Source organism: Nymphalis io, chromosome 2 (genome assembly GCF_905147045.1).
Source record: "Nymphalis io chromosome 2, ilAglIoxx1.1, whole genome shotgun sequence".
Classification (NCBI taxonomy): Eukaryota; Metazoa; Arthropoda; class Insecta; order Lepidoptera; family Nymphalidae; genus Nymphalis; species Nymphalis io.
Genome location: NC_065889.1, coordinates 320,497 through 343,743, shown reverse-complemented (window position 1 = coordinate 343,743; position 23,247 = coordinate 320,497). Strand labels below are relative to the sequence as shown.

At 42.9% G+C, this 23,247-nt stretch overlaps 3 protein-coding genes across 7 annotated transcripts; 2 read left to right on the top strand and 1 right to left on the bottom strand.

The window, feature by feature from the left end:
* The first annotated feature begins 1,697 nt into the window (after positions 1 to 1,697).
* On the top strand, positions 1,698 to 2,503 carry LOC126774523 (U11/U12 small nuclear ribonucleoprotein 35 kDa protein-like). The gene is made up of 3 exons (XM_050496091.1): positions 1,698 to 1,773; positions 1,977 to 2,107; positions 2,174 to 2,503. Exons 1-3 carry the CDS (start codon positions 1,698 to 1,700, stop codon positions 2,501 to 2,503), a joined length of 537 nt encoding a protein of 178 aa, XP_050352048.1.
* LOC126778173 (serine protease Hayan-like) lies at positions 1,984 to 4,232 on the top strand. Its single transcript, XM_050501628.1, has 3 exons — positions 1,984 to 2,107; positions 2,274 to 3,548; positions 3,752 to 4,232. Exons 2-3 carry the CDS (start codon positions 2,644 to 2,646, stop codon positions 4,092 to 4,094), a joined length of 1,248 nt encoding a protein of 415 aa, XP_050357585.1. The 5' UTR covers positions 1,984 to 2,107; positions 2,274 to 2,643; the 3' UTR covers positions 4,095 to 4,232.
* Positions 4,233 to 4,838: 606 nt separating this feature from the next.
* Positions 4,839 to 22,904, bottom strand: LOC126777953 (uncharacterized). 5 transcript variants are annotated; one of them, XM_050501277.1, is made up of 25 exons: positions 22,770 to 22,904; positions 22,533 to 22,681; positions 19,431 to 22,294; positions 19,037 to 19,209; positions 18,730 to 18,777; positions 17,633 to 17,773; positions 17,371 to 17,544; positions 17,174 to 17,267; positions 16,035 to 16,097; positions 15,462 to 15,709; positions 15,260 to 15,393; positions 14,827 to 14,911; positions 14,511 to 14,591; positions 14,255 to 14,353; positions 13,993 to 14,162; positions 13,778 to 13,883; positions 13,063 to 13,655; positions 12,891 to 12,995; positions 12,261 to 12,521; positions 10,417 to 10,491; positions 10,144 to 10,332; positions 9,489 to 9,580; positions 8,791 to 8,882; positions 7,394 to 7,554; positions 4,839 to 6,660 (listed from the first exon to the last, which is right to left on the bottom strand). In XM_050501277.1, exons 2-25 carry the CDS (start codon positions 22,602 to 22,604, stop codon positions 6,598 to 6,600), a joined length of 6,183 nt encoding a protein of 2,060 aa, XP_050357234.1. In that variant the 5' UTR covers positions 22,605 to 22,681; positions 22,770 to 22,904; the 3' UTR covers positions 4,839 to 6,597. The 5 variants fall into 5 exon arrangements, with proteins under 5 accessions (XP_050357234.1, XP_050357239.1, XP_050357249.1 ...); XM_050501282.1 differs by having other exon boundaries at positions 8,791 to 8,879; XM_050501292.1 differs by having other exon boundaries at positions 19,037 to 19,200.
* Positions 22,905 to 23,247: the final 343 nt, after the last annotated feature.

The following is a 23,247-nucleotide window of genomic DNA, read 5'->3' as shown; positions in this document are numbered from 1 at the left end:
CAAAAAGTATATTTGCATTAAAACATTAATCATAATAATTAACTCAAGTTCAATCCTGATGTTACAAATCAAGTTGTAATTGCCAAATAGAGTGAATAGGCATCTTCTAGGCAAGTGCGCTCCACCTTAGACTGTATCATCACTTTCCATCAGGTGTGATAACAGTCAAGCGCTAGCTTATATATCTAAAAATAAATAAATAAATGTTGTTGTGTAGGTATAGTACAAATAAAAATACTAATAAAATTAAGACACCAAAATGTCGTTTTTGATGTCTACAGTTTATGGGAAGGAAAACGTTATGAGATCTTTCAAATAACTTGTATAATTGATTAATACAAAAGATGCGAGTAGCTAGTAAGTATAAATGTATTATGTGTAAGAAAGTATTTATGATGCCCGCCTGGCCGATTTTGGCTATTTTAGAGTAGCGAACGGTGCAACAAGTGTACACGCAAAGTGTAAAAAAATACAAGAGCACTCTCATAATCCGATGGCACAGCGAATAAAATATACATGACCGGAAAGCCTTCAGGGCTCTACCTAGGATTTCTTGGCAGAAACCCAATAAGTTTTTAAATTTCTGAACTTGGAATTAACATAGATAGAGACCAGTCAATCGCAGTAGTAATAAGAGATCATTCGAGATAGAAAAGAACGTAGTTATTAGAACAAAACCTGCTAAATGAGCTCAGTGTATTAAATAAAATATTCTATGCTTATCTTTAAATAAATATTGTCGATTAATTTAATTTGTACATTTAGAAATAATCCTAGGAAGCTGTAAGTTCAGTTGAATCTTACATATATCAAAACGAACTATTCAGGTGTATACACAACATTTTTATAAAATATACTACTATGTTTTTAAGTTTAGAGAAAATATCAAATAAGCAGTAAAATCTAGTTTTGTGAAGTGGAGTTTCTACAATTACAGAACGACATTACTGCACTATTTGACAGTTATGCCACGGTAATGTTATATAAAAAACATTACAAAAAAATCTACCAACATTATCGTTATGCTGAGTTACAGATACAGAGTTGAGATAAACCAAAGACATGACAAGACAAGAGACAAGAAACGGGGGGGGGGCGTCCGGTGTAGTTGTAGTTTAAGGGTTACTAGTTAATAAAATTTCCTTACTTTTAGGGTCAACCCTTAGTTATTGAGTTCTCTATCTAATTGGTGGAAATTGAGAATAGCATTTATGTTTAAAAAAATAAATAGAGACTTTATAATTTTTCATAGTTGTTAATACTGAATACCGTCTACTGAAAGTGTATAATATTATGTTTGACTTGTATAATTGCACACAAAAATAAAAATTCAAATGTATAGTTTGCGACATTTTAAACATAGCTTTAAATTTTACAATGATATTTTTTTATATTATTGATTTTGTTACAGATTATTTCAGTTGTGCACAGTTTCGTTAATTTGTATAATATGATATAATTTTATATAATTGACCCAGTAGTATAAAATATGTTAGCTCTACTGGCAGCCCTGTCATTGGATTGCCATAAGATCCTTGTTATATTATACATATACTCTTTTTGAGGACGGGCAACAAGTAACAACACTGACTATATACTTCCAGCTTATATGTATTATCTATGACGTTGACAGTATAAAAATAAACAACAAGGATTTATGAAATAATTTTGAAATTATTACTATCAGAGAAATTAAAATGACACGTGAAGAATGTGACTTTCAAAAATATGTTACAACTACCTACGATCCAATAAAAATTGGATCTATTGATGGTTTGTACAAAATTTGTTTTTTTCTATTTGCATTCAATTTAACCTAAAAGCAACTATTAACAGCAAAAGCATGCCTATTACTGACTCACGTTTACGTTTCTGAAATTATTTCTAAACTATTTTTTATGACCAATCCTTAATGTAAATCTTAAAGTGTAATGTAAAATGTTTTATTTGGCAAACAACCTCTGCTCAAATTTTAGGTACAGATAGTGAACCACACGATCGTGCTATTTTAAGAGCTTTACAATCAGACTATGCCCCTAATAAACAAGTCAGAGGTGACCCTGACCATACTCTTTTTATTGCACGTCTCAACCCAAGAACAACACAAGTAAGTAACATGGTTTGATTCTATTGTTAGTTATTATATTGAACTAAATAAAGGCTTTATTTTCAGGACACAGTTTACACAGAGTTCTCAAAATTCGGAAAAGTCATTAATTGTCGCTTGGTTAGAGACATAGTTACTGGTAAATCAAAACAATATGCTTTTGTAGAGTATGAAAGTATTTCAAGCTTGGATCGTGTGTTACGGGAGATGCATAAAGAATATATAGATGGTAGTGAGATAATTGTTGAAAGAGAGGCAGAGAGGAGGCTGCAAGGCTGGCGACCGAGGAGACTTGGTGGGGGCTTTGGAGGACGAAAAGAATCTGGACAACTGAGATTTGGCTGCAGAGACAGACCATTTAGAAAACCCATTTTGATAACTCAAAATCAAAAATGATGTAATTATATAGTCATGAAAATTACATATTTTTTAAAACTGTTTTTCAAAAAGACTTACACCCTACCTAAATGTAATCTATGTGGTCATGTCTTGTTACAATATAATGAAGATAATCAATAATGTCATATTTTTAAATAATGAGTAATGATTGTTGTAAGGATTTTAAAGGATGGTGCAAAGCTTTCACAAGAACTGAGACTTATTTGTCAGTGCTACAATTAGTATTTCTTGTAATTTTTATTCTGAGTTTAATCTTCACTATTCTTCACTTTATTGCTTGCTTTAAAAATAAAGAGAATAGTGACATTGCGGAAGTGATTGAAACAAGTACAAGCACGACCACAACTGGCGAACCAATATTTGAGGACATATCAACAGAACATCTCACAAGTCAAACTCGAACATTGGCCAAGGAGATAAAATGTACTTGGACACCATCCGTAAAAACAACTGCTGTTACACATTATTATGATAGTGATTTGATATCATCCACATCTGCCAAAGATCAAGTGCTAGTGGTATCCAATAAAACTGATAAAAATACTCAGAAATCTGGTAGCAGTGAACTGAATCCATCATTCCAGTCATGGACTCCTACAGAATTCTCCACTGATGACAACACAGAGAAATCATATGATGGAGAATATGTAGATGAAATAAAAAAAGGTTACCTTTTGGCTCTTGTAAAGATTAAGCCTCCACGAGATATAACATTTGGATGCATACTGACCATTGTGGCTAAAAGTTGGACTGTAACTGCCGCGAGTTGCATAGAGGCAATCGAGGAGGTGGATTCTTTAGACTCTTTCGTTATGGTAAGAGGTTTTGGCGAAAAGGATGAAGAAAATATTTATATAGTGTCCGACATACTGATACATCCACTGTATCAAGGTGTGAATGCGACCTACGACCTCGCCGCTTTAAAATCTGAAGGAAGTGTTGCAAGGGAAACGAATCAAATCATAACACTCCCAACTATGGTGGACTATTTTTCAGTGACAATCGGCGAGAGCTTAACCATTCTTGGATATGGAAAATATAGGTAAATATAGTAATGTAATATTCTATCGAGTCAATAATCATATACTTCAAGTGATAAATATGAAATAAAGCCTTAAACGCAAACGGAGGAGATTAAAGTTCAGTGATCCCGTCGGCACTCTGTACGATTCTAAAATCTACCCGGTCATTCACAAGCACACGGGACATATTCGAGACGAGATTGAATAACATCGAATTTTTCAGAAATTTAGACAAAGACCCTCGGTCCCGAAGAGTGCGCTCGGTGCGGGTGCGCCGCCTGCCGGCGCCGCAGTGCGCGCGCGGCGACGCGTGGGCGCCGCGCCACCTGTGGGGCGCGCGGGGGGCGCGGCGCGCGGCGTGCGGGGCGGGCGCGCTGTGCGCCGGCGCACTGCGGGCGCGCGCGCGGCCGTGCCACTACTGCGCCGGCGCGCCGCTGCTGCGCCGCCGCGTGCTGCTGGGCGTCATGAGCGACAACCCGCAGTGCGGCGCGGCCTGCGAGCCCGCGCTCTACGTCAACTTGGCGCTCCTCCGCGGCTGGCTCGACTCCACCATTTATTCCGATTGATTTTATTTAACGATACCACTATTCGATGTTCCACGTCTGCTCTTTGCGAGCTTCCGATCTCGTCGACGGGACGTCTGGTTCGGCGCCTTTTGTCAATATGCATTAAAAAAGAATAAAATTGACGCATGTCATTTTTGAAACGGTCGCTTTGTTTTCTTTATTTCCCTTCGTTTTGATAATGGCTATGACTAAAGGTCTGGTGGTGTGTTCGTCGCTGATGGCGCTGTTCGTGGTGGGCACTATTGCCGTGTCGGTGATGCAATTTCTGACCGCCGCTGATAATGAAGATGACGAAGATTTTTTCAATATTTGACATGTGACCGTTTGTTAAGGATAGACTTCGATACATATTTTTTAAACTTAAATAAACATTTCTAGAATACGAAATTATCATTAACATTTGTTTGCGGAGTCTGTAGACTTTGTATGCTTCGTTAAAAATACATTTAAGTTAATAATCTTTTTTATAATGTGATGATAAGTGCTCACTCAGGCTTCTAACTGGAACATACCAATAATAAGTATCTCTGTTTGACGGTGATATGTGATGATTGGGTGGTGACTACGCAGACGAGCTCACACAAAGCCATCACCATCGAGTAATAATATGTTCCACTTATTTTGCTTCATGTACGAACGCAGAAGAATTACGAATAAGAAGTTGGGAATGTGTCGCGATTAATTGAATCAATCTAGAGCAAAACGATTCATACAATACGAACGGGGAAAGAATAAAAGTCAACATAAGCATTAACATAAACAATTTATTTAAATAACTTTAATAAGATGAATTATTATAATACATTTCGGAATACACGTTGCTTGCCGCGAGCGTCAAATATACAGACACGTCAAAATTACACCTTTATACAAATACAAGAACGCCGTAGCTCCATTCCGTCGCTACGACTTACCCCCCTACCTCTATACAACCTGCGTCACCTCACCTTTCTCGACATATAAAACACCATTATCTGTACATAACCTTTAAATCTTATTTTTACACGGAACATTAAACGAAAATTTATAGAGAAAGAATATTCTAGAAGATAACTAACATTTATTGTCTATAATTAATTGAGATAATAAAATAAAGACCGTTTCTAGTGCACCGTGATTAGAAAGAAGTTAATCGAAAGAAACTAAGAGAATAAAGGAGAATAATTATATTAACATAAATATAATACCAATTTTATTTTCAATTCATATAATAATAAAAAAAAATCATTTAATCTATTCTAAAATAGTGTTACCATTCGACGACTCCTGGTATGGCCAGTTATTCTTACCACGTTCAAATAAGCAATCGTGTTTTTTTCAGACAGAACAGAGATCGTGGAACTACACAATTACTACGATTGTCTTTTGATAGATTTCTTTTAAATCTTACATACTGTTTTTAAAAAGCAACATTCAACGCCCGAAACATTTACAAAATAAAACATTAGCAAATATAGAATTAATTTACACAAACTAAAATGTATCGAACTCGGAGTATAAACGAGAACTAATTAATATACATAGCTGTTGTCCCACTGTCGACCACGTCAGCGATACTAAGCGAAGGAATCGTCTGTAAAGTTACGACCACAACGGAGCGAGCTACAAGTATGGACAAATATAGGTCGATGTCATTCCGCTTCGCTTAATAGCGCAGGTGTGTAAGAACCTTAATTCGTTAATAAATGAACGTAAACAATCCGAATAATCGTAAAACAAAACGCGTCTTCACTATTTGTTAACATTTTCCATTAAACCTTTTATTACACAGAAAATATTAAAAAAAAAATTCTCACTCGATTATTATAATTTATTGAATTTGAATTAATTTTTTTTATTTTGTTGTATAAAACACACACATTACTAATTACATTGATTTCTATAAGATTAATATAATTGATCTAATGATTTATTGCCTTGTAGCATTAAGGGTTCGAACACACATTTTTAGTTTTACATATAAATTATGAAAACAAAACATTTTGACGAGATAATTTTGAAATTGAACACAACAAAGTTACACGCACTAAGTATCAACAAAGTCGCGCCGTTGAAGAAGAAAACCCATTGTTAAACCACCAGAAATTCCCAGTGTTTAATATATGGTAAAAAAATAATAATTTTGTGTTGTGTTCATGCGATGGCCATTTTTCTGCACAATTCAGGGTTGTTACATACTGAATATTGTCAATAGCGATTATGTTGTAAAAATAAAGATTTTGTAAGCCTATAGAGGAATGTAATGTGTTACAGTTAGATATAAATAAAATTTTCAATCTAAAGTATTGAACACATCCGCGCGACCGAACTGATAAAGCTTCATAACACAGATATGGCCATTGCTTCGTGATATATGATTTCGACGTTTCGTTTCTGGTTCGATCGCGTTGGTGTGTTCGACCTTAAAACTTAACTGCTATAACAACCCTGTGTTTTCATATTATTTAAAAGGAATATTTTATCGAGTTACATATTTGAATCCATCAACATTTATATAGTAAACTTAAATCCCACTTCGGAAGTCCTCGTTGTTGGCCGCGATCAGCGCCGGATCGTAGATGCCACCCTGTTTAAAAAAAATAATGTTGAATATTAATAATTCATATTATTCAATATAAATTAACTTTAATTACTACGAGCTCTTCATTAATTGGCGTAGCGTTGTCGACGCGGCCCGTGGCGCACCCACGTTTTTTTTTTGTAAACGCAAATTGTAATATTTGCGTTTACAAAAAAAAAGTTAGACAAACAAAGTGATACAGACGCGCGAATACGATTTGCTCGGTGAAACACAGCCATAAGATATTTGTTACGGCGGCGTGGCGGTAGTTCTACAACGAAATATGTCTATAGCAGGAAATAATAATTGTACCTGCTGCTAGGGACCATTCGGTACTTTGTCGGGTTCCTGGGTGCGTGAAATAACAAACATATTCCATTGAGTATTTAAAAAAAAACTTATCGTAAAATTTTAGGTTAAAATAGTGTTTTACATGTATATTAATGGCAGTATTTTTTAATAAAATCTAAATAGAAGATTATACCTCCGTTAGCGGTGGGGTCGGAGTGGGAAGGGGGGAGTCTTCGGGAGAGGAGGGAATAGTTACTCGCACCGGCTTGAGCATTTGCTGAATATTACATAGGAATGAAACATTAATGGACAGGAAATATTATGTGGCTGTGGTGCAGAATTGAATCGATCATTATTTGTAATGTAAAAACTGTTAAACTGAATATTAATGAAACATCTAAGAGGTGCGCAAGTGTCGTGTGTGTGCGTGCGCGTGTGCGTGCGTCACCTGCGGCGCGGGCGGCGCGGGCGGCGCGGGCACGAAGTAGTCGGCGGGCGCGGCGGGCGCGGGGGGCGCGGGCGGCGCGGGCGGCGCGGGGCCGGGCGGCGCCGCGGTCGCCCCCCGCGCCCCGCCCGGGTTCAGCACGTCCACGTACGACTTCTTTATGTCTGTAGAGAGTGTACTTATCAGTTACCGCAGTCCGCGCGCTTTGTCAACCTATACGGAAAACGACAGGTCTCGAGCGAAGGGGTTACCTAAGATTTTTGAATAATTATTACTCGACCCTGGCAAAGCCAAAAGGTTTATTAAATTGTAGCAAATTATGTCTATGTAGATATTAATGTACATATCTTGTATGTTCAACGGCATGAAATATTTCGTGAGTGACTTCAAAACGTTACCTCCCTTTCTACAAATTACCCACTCTAATGTGATAATTTATTATCTTATTACTAAACCAATTGTACATCCATATTTTTTTAAAATAAACGCAGTAGCAAAAATGTACACTAACGGACAAGTAGCTGTCCGAGCATCGACGCGAGTTTGCCAATGCTGTTGCTGGCGGGCGGACCGCGCGTGATTCCGCTCCAAAAAGTCGGCCCAGCGGTGCCAATTGTCCGATTGAAATCGTACTTATACGACCTTTTTGGAACTGATACGACGTATGATCATGTTTTCGAAATTGTAATTTTCATAACAAAATAGAATAATAATATTGTATTATGTCCATTTTGTATATAAAAAAGTCAATTTATCAACGAATTACCCGTTCCAACATCATGTATGAACGCTTTTTTTTACTAGATTCAAGAACATATTTGTAGTGAAGGTCATCCATAATTTCTTTATCAAATAGGAAGTTAACGTTTTAAATTTAGAAAAACATTTGTTATTGCATGTACAAAAATATTTTAACGAAATATATACCAATTACAAGCTAATATAACAATAAAAAAAATTGTTTTGTATAACAAAATAAAAAAAAAAACAACGAAATTTTGATATAAATATAAACTAATGCATTATAAATTTGATAATAAATTTGATTCATTACATTAAAAGTTAAAAAAAATATAATTATTCTATAATTATAAACAAAAATTAATTGCAGTTGTATGAATATTATAAATTTCAATGCGTGCTTTTTTACATTTTTCAGCTAAACGTAGCACATTTTCTTCGTGTATGGTACGGGTATGGTCCCTAGACGGTTGGCATCACTGGGATCACGTTTATTTCAAATCGAATACTGATATTCTTTTTTTTATTAACATTTGTTTCATTTTATTACTCAATGAAGTGAATCATCCTTGAAACCGAAAGACTTTATAATCAATTTTTTAAGTACGCAAATCGAAAACAAAGTGAGATGTTTAATATAGGTAGTTAGGAGAACTCACGTCGTCCTTTTTGCATTTTAAAAATATTGGACACGGGCACGGCCGGGGGCGCTCCGAGCGTCGCCGGGGACTGCAGCGGGGTCGACGTGCTTCTGGAAGTGACAATGAGTTTATACAGTTATTATCGCAATCGTACACACAGCTAGTAAATATACTATTTACACATCATATCAATATATAATTTAAATAAACAGATGAACATCCACACACAAAGAGGATCCATCGCCTGTTTTGGTAACTTATTTTCCGAATCGGCGAATTTGAGTTTGAAAATTTGATACACATATAAAACATTCAAGCCAAAGACACGACATACTAAATGTGTATCGATTGCGAGTTATGTCACTGGCAGTAAACGTTATGCATCGCGCTCTTCGTTTCATTTCTTAATCAGTACAATCGCATATGTTTTCAACGTATTTGAAACTGAGGGATTTCCCGTTTATGAAATCTACACGGTCTGCGATGCAAATGTTTCCTTAAGGAACAGGGAATTCTCCCGAATTTCGACACGAGTACTGCACGTGCCCTAAACGATCAATTACTTTGGCTCCATGTGCTGGTGAAATTATATTTTATTGGTATAAAAGGGGATACCAATGTAAACCCAGCAATACTACTGTAATGCAGCAAGGTCGGAGCAGTGGACTCGACCCTTGCGACATAAGCATAAACGTGAAACGAAAAGCGTCGCTCACGGTCCGGCGGGCGGCGGCGGCGGCGCGGCGGGCGCGTCGGCGTCGGCGGCGCCCGTGTCCCGCCAGCGCTGGCGCTGCTCGTCCCACACGATCTGCAACGCGCACGCGTCAGCCGCGACTCGAGTTCGGACGACTCGTGTCCAATTACATGTACATATTAAATTCGATCGATCGCCACGTCGACGACTTACCTCTCGCGCTTGCTACAGTTTAGTGTCAAGTGCTAGAAATAATAATAGACATAAATCGGGGACAACCTTTATTATTTTTACAATCTATCACAATACAACGAGGGTGCACCGCATAAACTATTACATACAATTATACACAGTGACAAGTAGATAGTGTTATAAACATATTAAATACGATTACATACACTATTAATATAAATAATAATACAAGTACACGTCAGTTCGATATCGATACATTCGATAAAATTTTATTTGCCAACAACTAGCTAATGTATCCATAATATATTATATACAATAAATATACTCGAATAAACCGCGTGTGCCGTAACAGGAAGCAGTCGAGTCGGAAAGGATTACTATTAAGGGTAAGGACGCGAGGGGGTGGGCAATAGGATGTTCCAAAGGGGGAGAATACATTACATAAGAGTGGGCATGTCAAGCGAGGACACGGTGGGCTGACTCACGGTGGGGTTGGTGTCGTCGGGCAGAATCATCTGGTTGGGGGCCCGCAGCGATAACTTGGTGAGGATGCCGCCCAGCCAGCCGCCGCCCCCCGCGGCCGCGCCCGTCCCGCGCCGCTCGCCCTTGGCGCCACTCTCGGTCCTGCCCTCCTTGCCGCTGGACTGCGGACTGTCGGAGTCTCGGTCGACTTGCTGGGATGGGAGTGACAATTTAAATTAAAAAAAAGTTTCTCATCCACGGACGAGTACTCTTGCGGCGCTGGGGGCGGTACTCACGTCGGCGGAGGCGGCGCGCTCGTCGCCGCGGGCCGCGCCCGGCATGGTGATGGTGGGCCGCGCGCCGTCGCCGCTCTGCGCAAACCGCACGGTTAATACACCTAGCTCCTGAGCCCGCTTGCGCTAGGAGTGGGGCGACTCCAGCACGAGGGGCGGAACCTGCGACTTTTGCATCGCTAGGCAGCCTTAATCTCATACCCCATTTCCACATGCGCGCTCGTGATTCGCCTCGTCATTCGAGAACTGTCCGCCGACACGAGTGAGCGTTTACTCATTCGCACCTCGATTCGTGTTCGAAAGGCGACGCGAACCAAACGACCGACCGCCCGTAGTCCCCGCGGGCTCGTGATTCGTCTCGACACTCGCGCGAATGTGTCAATGCGGTATTAGGATTGAACCTTGTGTAGCTCGTGTGTATGCAAATATTGAAAACTACTCGTTGTGGGCAAAGTAAATGATTCGATTTATTGATATTAAAATTGTTTCGAAAGCACGCGTGTTCGTTAATTCTGAAAAAAACGACTTTTTCGACTGCATTAAATCGCAGGAGATAGATTTTTCACCGAGATGATAACCATTAACGGTCCGACGGCGAGATGAATGGTTTGTCCGACACCGTCAAGTCGCCGCGGCACGCGGGCCCGTTATCGTCTCTGTGAAAATCTACAAAACACGGGTCAATAAAACAAATATAACATTTAGTAACCATTTATTGGCAACACTACAGAATGGTACAAGTTAGTGGGCGCCTCTACGACATTACACAATCTCATCAACATAACAGTGCGTGCCGTGAGTGAATTAAGTATTAGAACAGCGGTCGAAGAATACAAATCGAACCAAGAACGACATCGCTCCCAGCTCTCGTCGAGACCGGCACTGGTATGTTTCTTGTTCAAATTTAATATAAAAAAAGATCAGATCCGTCATATCACAGGAAAATAAATCAAAGCGAGCACCTAACACACAGGAGAAACGTTAGGCGTAACGAATAAATATTTATAATAAATAACGAATAAAAATAAATGGTTATCAACAAAGTAGTAAATAAATACACTGTAAATGCACAACTAGAGCGGCCCGTCGACGTCGTACGTGAGCGGCGTGCCGACGCAGTAGCGCGCGTGCGCGGGCCGCGGGGGGGTGGCGGGGGAGGGCGTCCGCCAGCCCAGCGGCTCGTCGATGGCGAACGTGGCGGCCGGCGAGCGGCGGGCACGCAGCACGTCGAAGCGCTGCTCGCTGCCCGGCCGGCTCTCGGGCTCCTCGGGCTCGTCGATGGGGAACGTCCCGCCGAACACGAGCGGGCGGCGCGCGCGCTGCGCGGCCGCGCTGCGGGCCCACGACTCCACCGTGCGGCCGACCACGGCGCCGCACGGCGGGCGCGGCGGGGGGCGGCGCGCCGGGGGGGCCTGGCGCGCCGGGGGCCCGCGCGGCGGCGGGGCGCGGCCGCGGCGCCGGCGCAGGCCGGCCGGGGGCGGCGCGGGCTGCCCCCACAACACGCGTTAGCACACTTGCACACACATGTTATAAGCGCGACGCTAGCACCGGTTCGACGTCTGGGTGGAGGCGCGGGCCTACTTGTTCGTTACGATTCTTCGACGCGACACGGCGGAAAAAGCTTTTTTTTTGAATTTCGTTAAATCATGGGCCATGTGGTAAATATCGTGTCACCGGGAAATAAAATATAAATCTTGGAACAAAACTGGCGGTCCGTTATTTGAGTCAATGTCGAGTCGCTACCGTTAGCCCTAAACGTTTCACGAACAATGAAGCGAATGATATTTATATAAACTATAAGAGTACTATAAAAATAATAAGAAGTAAGAAGTGTATCGGAGACTCACCTCGTTGTACCCGTAGTCGGGCTGCCAGTACGGGTCGGCGTAGGAGTGCCCGTGCTCCTCGTAGCCGTACTGCGGCTCGTAGTGCTGCTGCTGTTGTTGCAGATGCTGGTGCTGTTGATCGGGCACGGAATCCGAGACTAGTTGCTGCGGCTGCGGTTGAAACTGCTGATGTTGCTGTTGCTGATAGTACTGCATGGAGTAGTCAGGAGGGTCTTCCACAGATTCGGGATATTTTTGAATCTGCTGCGTCTGCTGCAAGGTCTAAAATTTAAGCAATTCAAATTAGTTTTCGATAGTATCGCATTATTTTAATAACAAGCCTTTGAAGTCACTGTTCTTACACATAGTTCTCTAATTCTCTAACGCGCCACCACTCCACTCGTTCGAGATTTGTACACTAACAATTTGTAATTGTTACTTAAAGATACAAATTTAAGGCTTTAACGTACATAAATGTGTAATCTTACTAGTGAGTTTAAAAACTAATGATATTTACTATTTAAATCTAATCGCATTTCGTATATACTACACATATTTAGAACTTCACTCCAACATATCTTTCAGCCGCAGGGCTGATATTAAATATATAATTTATTTAAATGTGCAAACGAGTACACAGTCGACTCCCACCTGGTCCCACGGGGCGTACTGCGCACCGTCGAGGTGGGGCTCGACGTGGGGCTCGGCGGGGGGCTCGGCGCGGTGCTGCGGGGTGTGCTGCTGCGACGCCTCCGCCTGCGACAGGACACGGCCGTGAGTGGGGGGCGTGGCGAGCTCACCGCACGGGAGGAGCGCGACGCACCGACAGCTGCGCCGCCACGGCGTGCAGCTCGTGCAGCCAGCGCTGGTGGCGCGGCGAGGCGTCGGCGCTGGCGTCGTCGGGCGCGTCGGGCGCGCCGTCGGGCGCGCCGTCGTGCAGCGCCGGGTCGCAGTACTTGAGGCGCTCGGCCAGCTGCGCCACGGCCGCGGCCAGCGCGGGCGCGGCCGGCGCGGGCGGCGCGGGGGGCGCGGGGGCCCGCGTGAGCGCGCGGGCGGCGCGCTCGGCGTAGCGCAGCGCGCGCTCGCACTGCCCCGCGTCCGCCAGCCGCGTCGCCAGCACCAGCTTGTACACCGTCAGCTCGTCCAGCACGAACTCCTGCTGCGCCGAGCTCAGCGACAGCGCGTACTCGTATATCTCGGTGGCGAATATCGCCTCGTTGGTGGCGAAGCGCGTCAGCGTGGTCGCTCGCGGGTCGGCCAGCAGCAGCGACAGGCGCGGAGCGGAGGTGGGCGCGGGCGCGGAGGGATCGGCGGGGGGCCGCAGGGGGGCCAGCGGGTGCGCGGCGAAGGGCTCGCCCGCCGACAGGTAGCAGAACTGCGCGGAGTACAGCAGCCCGCGCGCGCCGAGTGTGTCGCCTGAATGGGGAGCAATATTTAACCTGTTTAATTCTTAGTAGCTAAAAATGTTTAAAATTGCCTCACACAGCGTCATGAAACTATTAACTATAAACTGATATTCCATGAGTGTATAAAATTACCGAGCTGAGTGATGGTGCGGCGGTCGTGGTCGGCGCGCGCGCTGGCGTTGGCGAGCAGGATGGCGGCGTGCGGGCGCCAGTCGCCCCAGCGCGGGTCGGCCGCGCCCTACGGGGTGATCGGGTTAGCGACATTGCAGGACAACTTGTCGAGAAGCAAACGCCCCGTTACGATAGTGAATAAGTTGCACGTCGGCAAAGAGCCACACAGTACTCACGGCCAGCAGCGGCGGCGCGCGCAGGGCCAGCGCGGCGTACAGCGAGTGCAGCGGGTCGCGGCGCGCCAGCGAGGCCACGAAGCGCGCGTACACGGCGGCCCGCGCGCGCCGCTCGCCGTGCGCCGCCAGCTGCAGCGCGTGGCCCCACAGCCCGTTGTCCATGGCGTACTCTGTCGGCACACGTGCGTTACGCTGGTGACGTGCTCGGACTTTCTACGGGTCGATACTTTTATAAAATATAATAAATATATCTCCGACTCACCCAGGGCCTCCTGCCGGTTCCCGTAGACGAGATACTCCCGGTAGCGCTCGAGCGCCTCTTTCTCGTCGACGACTGGCTTACCCTTTATATCATCTTCCGCTGTAACCGAGCGAACATTATTTATAAGATACGAAATTTTATCTATTGAAATGAAGTCAAAATGAAATGTACGATCGCTTTTAAAACTATTATTTTATTTATATTATCTAACAGTATTCGTTTGGAATAACAACGTCGGAGACACGGCATCACTCACCCAGCGTCGAAGGCAGGTCGTACTGTCTGTCCCCCTCCCCCTCCCCCTCGACACACCCCGAAGACACCGAGCCGCCTTTCTCTACACAAAGAAACAATATTATTTTTATGTGTTCACGCATGTTTGGAAATATAACGAGCACACTAACAGATCAAACTGCTGCTGACGGTAAGTGGAGGGGTGTGTTTCGATGTTCAACATTGTTAACGTGTTCTGCATGCTGTTCGGCACTTTAGACATTTTTGAGTACTCCATACAACATAAAGGTGACGGCTGCTTCCACTATAAAGGACGAGTATTTGTATTTGTATCGTACCCGTGCTCTTGTCAGGTGCTATCTTGTACTCAAACTCCTTCGTGTTCTTCATTAGTAGCTCGGCGACGTCCGAACCGACAACCACCTGTAATTTTATGAAAAATTACATTTTAGTGAATAAAATCCACACTATAAGGTCTAAATACGTAGAGGCAACGACTTATGGGCCACCTGGGGGTAAGCGGTCACCGCCGCCCGTAGATGTAGGTGCTGCAAGAAATATTGTCTGATGGTGAGTCTAATCGGACAACAACAGTACATAATTTTACTCTATGGTGGTAGAATACGATGGCCCATACAAAGCCCTACTAACCCTACAACTAAGTAATTATTTTGATTGTGTGTAATGATTATTATTATTATTTTATTTATTTTGAAACTCGTATACTTATATTGTTTTTTTAAAACAATATAAATGAACAAAAAAGCTCACCCCGTTCTGACGCAGCATCAGCGCCAGCAGGTCCCAGAGCAGCGCGTAGCCGATGACGTCGGCGCCGCCGTGCTGGTGCGCACCGCGCACGCGCGCCTCGCAGTACTCCACGACGCTCTTCTTGTGGGTCACACCTAGACAACACAGCGGACGGTCAGCGGGCGGGTCGGCGGGTGGGCGTCGTGCGGCGGGCGCGGCTCACCTCTGCGCAGCGGGCCCGGGTAGGCGGCGAGGTCGGCGGCGTGGCGCTGCAGCAGGCGCGCCAGCGGCAGCAGCTGCAGCGCTGGCGCGCGGCCGTCCACGGGCCAGCCCGCGCTCACCACGAGCAGCGCGCGCGCGCCCAGCACGCCCTTCACGTGCGCGGTGGAGTACTTGAACGGCGTCATCCGCTCCGAGCGCACCGTGGACTCGTCGAGGTGCAGGTTCAGGGACATGTCCGTCGTCAGCTCCCTGCGGCGCGACCCACGCGTCAGACTCGCTCCGCGACTACCGCCCGCGTACGTACGTCCGGCGCGACGTACACGCGACGTACATGCTAGCGTGTGATACGTGTGGAACACTAGCGTTCGAAAATTGTAATTCGGAATATGTAAAATAGTTACGTTCTAAGCAATAGTTCTAAGTAGATGCAAGCAAGTGAAAGTTCTCGGTGTGGCGGATGATAGTAGTTATTAATGAAAAAATGAATGTGTCGAATTATAATGATATGCAAGTGATGCATGCGCATGCGATGCTTCGTGTTTGAGTGAGGGGAGGGGTGGGGTGTCGTGGTTACCTGTCGGAGAGGTCGGTGCGCAGCGAGAGTGCGTCGCGCGCGACTCGAGAGCTGACGTAGTACCTACAGCAATGAGCACTGCAATGCACCTCGCGTACTGAACGCAACGAATGCTAAGCACGTATTACGGTAACCCACAACACCGTAACGTCTCCGTCGTATATATATATATATGTTTTATTTTGGTCGAAAACTTTTGTACTAGCGAGATATCTTGTTACGGTTATGTGGTGTACAATAACAGTATTAATATAAAGTTATATGCGAATTTACTTTGAATCCAGTTTCATTTATGATAAGATTTAACAAAAAAAAACAAAATCAAATTAATTAAATTTAATTAATTTGATATTAGGTTTTATAATGAAAAATGAACTTTTCATTACAAAACCTAATATGTAAGACTCAAAGTATTTACTGGATACAAAATAATTAATAAGCTGCGATCCATAATATTATTATTACCCGTGACGTGGCTGGTGATTGGTTAATTTTTTAAATTAATGTGTGGTGTGCGAATGAAAGCAAATTATGAATAATATATAGTATATACAACATACGAGGGTGGATTGAGGAGTTAAATATCTCCTGTGAACAGGATCAAAAACCTTTGTTATATCATTTGAAATAAACATTTCCATCAACGGAGTGGTCGAAGATACTAATTATAAAGCGTAAGAGATAAGAGACGTTTCTCAGAATGGCAGCACGGTTTTATAAATCAGATGGAAAATTTTAAGTGATGATCGAGTCAGAAAATAATGCAGTTAAGAACATTCGTGGACTATTCATTCACCACCGCATTCCGACGGTACTCATACACTAGTTAAAAGAAATATCATGAAAATCAAGTAAAATGTCTACGTCTAATCTGTAGGAATGGGCGCGTGATTATGTTTCTCAGTTTACAATATAACGTGTCAAGCTTACGGTAGATATATTGTGTGTGGAAAAGTTATCGATTATGAATATCGATGTTTAACGAATGTTGTTAGGTGTTCAAGAGTCGAGTACACGAGCACTTGAATGCAATACAATCAGCCAATTCATCACAATGACGTCTGTCGCTATGGTGGTGCGCCGGTGTCGTGTGTGGTGTGCGATGGCTGGTGTGTGGTGTGTGATGTGCGGTCACATACGTGTCCGCAGGCTTGAGTCCGTTAGCGCTGGACCGGCCCGAGTGCACACTGCCGCGCTCCTCCGTGCGCGCCTCGTAGCCGAGCTGGCCGTAGCCTATAACAGAATATATTTTCGTAATTACATTCCTTCATTCTACTAACCGACGAATCGAACTCTCGTCGAAACATAACGAAACATAAAGACGGTCCCGACTCACCGTCCGCGTAGAGGTTGCCGTAGAGGCCGGGCGCCAGCAGCTGCTTGTAGAGGCGCATGTAGGCGGCGGGGTCGGTGCGGCGCAGGCGCTCGTAGTACTCGTAGTGGCGCCGCTGCGCCTCGAGCGCCGAGCCCCACGCGGGCCCGCCCGCGCCGCCCGCCAGCGCGCCCGACACTGCCGCGAACAGACAAAGTTCGAGTGCATCTCCAATATACACTTTTATCTCACACAAGGATTCACGAGAGTCGGCCGGGGTCGGTACCTCGTTCACCATCGTAGTAGTGATGGTGCCGATGTCGGCGTCGCTCGTCGCGATGCGCGCGGCGCCTCGGCTCGTCGGCCTCCTCGTCCGTGGCCGTGGCCTCGCGCGAGCCGGCGCGGGAGCCCGACGAGTACGTCTCGCCTGTTTCAGTTAATACCATGTAACGAGGCGACTTCGATATACCCCCAGTTCGGCCGGTCCGGTCTATAGTGTATTCTGTCATCTATACGTATCTGACTATTGTCTAATGTGTTACTGTGTGTCACTGCATTACAAAAAATAAAAATTTATACCGGGGTTCTATACACAATACAGAATGCCGTTTTAATTTAAAAACGTAATTTAATAATTTTATTACTGATCATTAAAAAACTCATTAGGTATAGCGGAAAAAAAATACACTAATTAAAATAAGCATAACATGCGACGAAGCTTAAATAAAACAACATGGAAATAACTTAAGACTTGAAAAAAAAATGTTTATTTATTTATACCAAGATCGTTTTCAACTGATCAAGTGATCAGCTTCAAAAACGTTTTTATTCCTAATGAAATTCTTTCGCATGCTCTTTCGCTTCCATTATGACAGGCTGTTATTTTTACCTCTGTTCTTGTGAAATGAATTTAATTCTAAGATGTATGTATGTATGTAAAGAGTAAATTCGATTGACCAAATCCCTCGTTACGGTAACCCAAACTAAGCCAGATGGCATGCACAATGAAGGCTTCTAGTATTGTGAAAATTGTAACAAGTCAAAGGTTTAAATTTTACATAATGGATAGTTGTCTCTGATAAATGTTTACCTACTTATTTGTGTTCAAGTACACTGTTGAATTTCTTTGAATTCTTTCACAGATTAATTAGATTTTTGTATCTATTCATCTGTAATCCATGTTACTAATTCACACAATAATGCCCGCTTATCCTATTACGCGCAGCTGCCCGTAGCATCGCTGCTACATTAAATATAAACAAAGAAAAAAAATTAAAACAAGCTCAGCATGTAGCGATTCAGACGTTACCGGCAACCTAACATAATAGGGACGAGAACACGGCGCGTGCGCTCAAACACAGCACGACATACAACCACAAGTACCTTTGGGTTTACTACTATCAGTTCTAGCATCGCCACTGAACGTTACGACTGCAAAATAAAATAAACATTCCAACTAATTACTGACATCACATTGCACCTGGAACTTTTTGTAATATTTAAACGAATTGTAATTGAAAAAATATATAAATCAACGCTACTTCCTGAAATACTAATAGAATAAAAAATGGTGCAATTATTGTACGAACAAAATTAGAAAAATGAGTAATTTTTTATATCCAAGTAACGAGCACTCGTTGCTCACAAATAATATCGACTACGAGGTTTCGATGCTATTAGAGTCACTCGCCTTTTCTCCTGTCGTCGTCGCCCCGCTCCCTGCGCAGCGAGGCGTACTTGCGGGGGTCGATGTCGCGGTAGCGGCGCTCGAAGGGGTCGCGCTCGCGCTCCAGCGTCAGGTGGCGCCGCCGCTCCTTGTCGTCGCGAGGCGGCTTCGACGTGTACGACCCCTCTCTGTATTGTCTGTTAAATTATTCAACACTTCATCTCTCTTCAATGCAAGAAAAGAGCAATAATTTCGTTTTTCAGAAGGAGGATAGGTCTCTACTGAAAGAAGCGACGAAAAATATATTCTTAATTACAACAGGCACGGACGTCAATAGCTTCGTGCATAGCATTAGGTTTATTTATTAGATATTCGTATAATTTTTTATTACTTCTTCTAGTTGATACGCAACACTCACCTACGATTTCTCTCTCTGTCGCTGTAGTAGTCGGTGTCTTCGGTCTCGTATCGATGGCTTCGAGTGCTGCGTCTATGTCGTCTGCCGTCAGGACTCACGTCTTTGTCACGTCTTTCCCGATCCCAGTCCCTGTCCCTGTCCCGCCTGTCTTTATCGGGGCGCCGCTCATCCCTGCCCGATCGCCTCTCAGCTTCGCGATCGTATTTTCTATCGCCTCGAGAGTATCGACCTCTTTCTTTATCCCTATCTCTGTCTCGATCTCTTGAAGTCTTCGGTTTGTCCCTGTCTTTTCTTGGAGATCCTTTGAAAGCTCGATCTCTCTCTGAATCCTCGCCCGAGGTGACGCGGTTAAGGGATTGTCTTCGCGAATTGTTAGTTGGATAATCAGTTGCATCTGTTACATCATGGTTGCGATCTTTTGGCTCTTCCACCGTATTAGCGTTGGAGCCATCGTACGTTGGTTCCCTCGAAAAAGACATGTCCACCGATGAAACGACGCTCAAATCTTGTAAATTTTCGCCTTCCATCGTAATCTCTCTTTGTTGATCATCAACAGATAGGCTGAAATCTGGAGAAGTGGCATTACTAGCTTCCCGTGCTCCAATTATACTTCTCGATGGATTCCTCGGAGGTGGTTCAGTGTAGTCGGACCCGTCCACGTTTTGTTCACGAATATCGGTGGGACCCGCATCGGCCGATATTGGGTAATCATGATCAACTCCAGTGACAACTCTTTGTTCATTTGCAGAAGCGAAATTCTGAGTTTGATATTGAGGATATTCATCGTTACTAGGCTCCCCAGGTACCATCCTATCCAAACCAACAGGTCTTCTATCTCCTCCTCTTGTAGTTACTGTTTGTGAATAATTATCGGGGGTTTGTTGGCCATCTGCTTGCCTATAAGGTCGACCACTGCTATCAGTCGGCTGCCCGTCAATTTGTCGGTCCATGTAGTCATCAGCTGTTTGATTGTACGAGCTATGACTTTCTGTCTGCTGACCAGGCACCATTCGCGCTAAGCCTGGAGGGGGTTCATCACCAGAAATATTCAAATTCTGATTGTATTCAACCTCTTGCTGTCCCACTCCCATTCTTCTTAGCCCTGGTGGGGGAATATTACGACTAAAATCTGTATTTTCACCATAGTCCACACTTGACAGATGGGCAGTTTGCAAATACTCATTTCTATCATTCTGTGGAGCTATTTCTAAGTTATCAGGCACCTGAGATGGTAGAGGCATTGATCTATAGTTTGAAACTTGTGGTTGATCAGGTCTTTCTGAATTATCAGGTGTAGTTTCCAAATTAGCTCCAAAGTTTGCAGAGAGCCTGTCTTGCTGAACAACTTTACTAACAGCAGCTGGTGAAGTTAAGATTGGGCCAGAATTTGGAGGCGCATATGTTGGAAGCTGTGGATTCACAGGTGGTACTTTAGAAATATTTTTATGGGAAAAAGGTGCAGCACTTTTAAATGGATTTTGACTTGAAGAAGTCGGAAAGTTTGTTGTAGGGGGTAAAGGCATTGTTGCTGTAGGTGGAGGCAAGCCAGGAGTTGGCATAATTGATGATGATGATGAAGATGCTGTATTGTTTGCTGCAGGTAAAGACTGAGGTGTCTGTACCGAATTAGTAGTAGATACTGGTAAATTATGTGGTAAGTATTGAGTAGAGACAGGAGGCGGAGGGGGCATAGATGGTTGAGAAATATATTGATTTAGTGCCGTGGGATTTGGAGATATAGATGGGACGGGTGCTTTCATCTGTTTATTATCTGTAATATTTTCAATATTATGGCTAGAATGTCTAACATCTAGAGATACATTTTCATGATTAGCTATATTCATGTCCTGTATAGAATTAATTAAGTCATCACAGCTTTCCCTTCTACTATTACTTTGAATATTACTGACTAGCATAGATTCCTCGGAGTAATGGTTCGACCATTCACTATTTGTAATATTTTCATTAAAACTAGATTGAGAATAGTTAAAATTTGCTGTGTCAGTGTTTGGTCCTGGACTACTTTTACTAGAATTCCTGGATTGATTTTCGCTCCTGTATGTACCCTCTGATTGTGTATGTGGTCCATCACTAGAATCCTGGGACATTTGTGACTCAATGGACCACTGAGGTGTTAAATTTTCTGGATTGAAGCGCTTCCCCAAAGCTAAATTTGGTAATGCTTCTTTTACAATTTCTTTGTCATTTAATGTTTTTATTTCATCTTGCGTGCTGTGTGCAGAAATATTACTGGCCCTCCTTTGATCAGTTGGTTCACTTGCCACATTGTTCTCGTTATTGGAGTTATCAATGTGTGCAGTTTTTTCTCTATTGTCTTGAATGGGTTGAGATTGAGTTTGTTGCAGCTCTGTATCTTTTTTCTCTTCCATAGACCAATTCCAGCTATTTGTGGATGCAAAACTCTCTTCTATAACATTAGCATTATTATTATAAACTGGTTGCTGTAACCCTGGCTGATTGGGCGCAGCCTGGGTCAAAGACTTTTGTTGTTGTTTAGAAGAATCCTCCCATCCCCAATTCCAGTTATCTTCCCATCCATCTGCATTACCTTCATTTTGAGCAAAGTTTTGTTGTTGTTGTTGTGGCATTTGATTTTGGTAATAATTTTGCTGGTAAGAAGGCTGTGCATTATCAAAGTTTTGATTTGCATAATGTTGATTATATTGCTGCGGCTGTTGGAAGTACTGATTAGTGTTGTTAACAAATGGTTGCTGTTGATAAACTTGTCCATATTGCTGACCATACTGTGGTTGTTGCTGGGGCATTTGCCACATCTGCTGTTGCTGGGCTGTTTGCGGTGCACCTTGATAATTTGGATACATATTCTGTTGATTCCCATATGGCTAGAAATAAAACAATACGTATAGCTTAGAATATTTTACAAGCGAATATGGAATGATTATAATATCCGTAAATAATATATTTAAAAATCGAATTACGCAGTGTGTAAATCGACATATGAAAAGTAAATTACATTAATATTTCTTGTTTATAAATCACATGACATTTTTCTATAATCAGCTAGTTATTGGACCACGTCATTGTTTACGTCTGTGTCGATATAACCTGCGCGCAACTCACCTGGGGTGCAGCGTAGGCCTGGTGCTCGGAGCTCGGCGGTGGCGCGTTGCTTTGCCGCTTCATCCACGACATGCTGCACTACCGCCGCTTACGTAACATTCGTGAAAGAACTCCTCACATATGTTAGATTGCGAGAAACAGCTTTGTCACTATCACAAAATGAAATTAATTTGAAAACACTTTCACTTTGAAACACGTATATTTACTTCATTATAATATATATAACTAATACACTACCTGGACTATTGGAGAAATATTATAGTTTTAATACGAGAAACTATATATTAAATATTTATATTAAATATTTCATGTATAGTTTCGTAAAAAATTGTTGACAGCAACACATCGATCGAAGGTGCCCTGTTGGCAGTGTCGCCATGCTAATGCCTAATTTTGTAACAAGTGTTCGGATACCAATTGTTAATCTGTACAATGATGATTTAAATGATTATCAATATACACTCAGGTATAAATATTTAAAATAAATAAATTGTATTATAATAAATCAAATTAAGACGTTGCTGAATAATATTTCTAGGTAATTACGTACCTATTCTTAAGTTATAAAATAAAAGTTACTTGTTTTACACAACCCTGGATATATCACTTTCAAGTAAAAGTAATGTCTTTTGTTTTTATTTATACATTTACTTATATTTTTCTTTTTACATTTTTCTTCATCTGGTCTTATTTTTATTCAGCTGCGACTTAAATC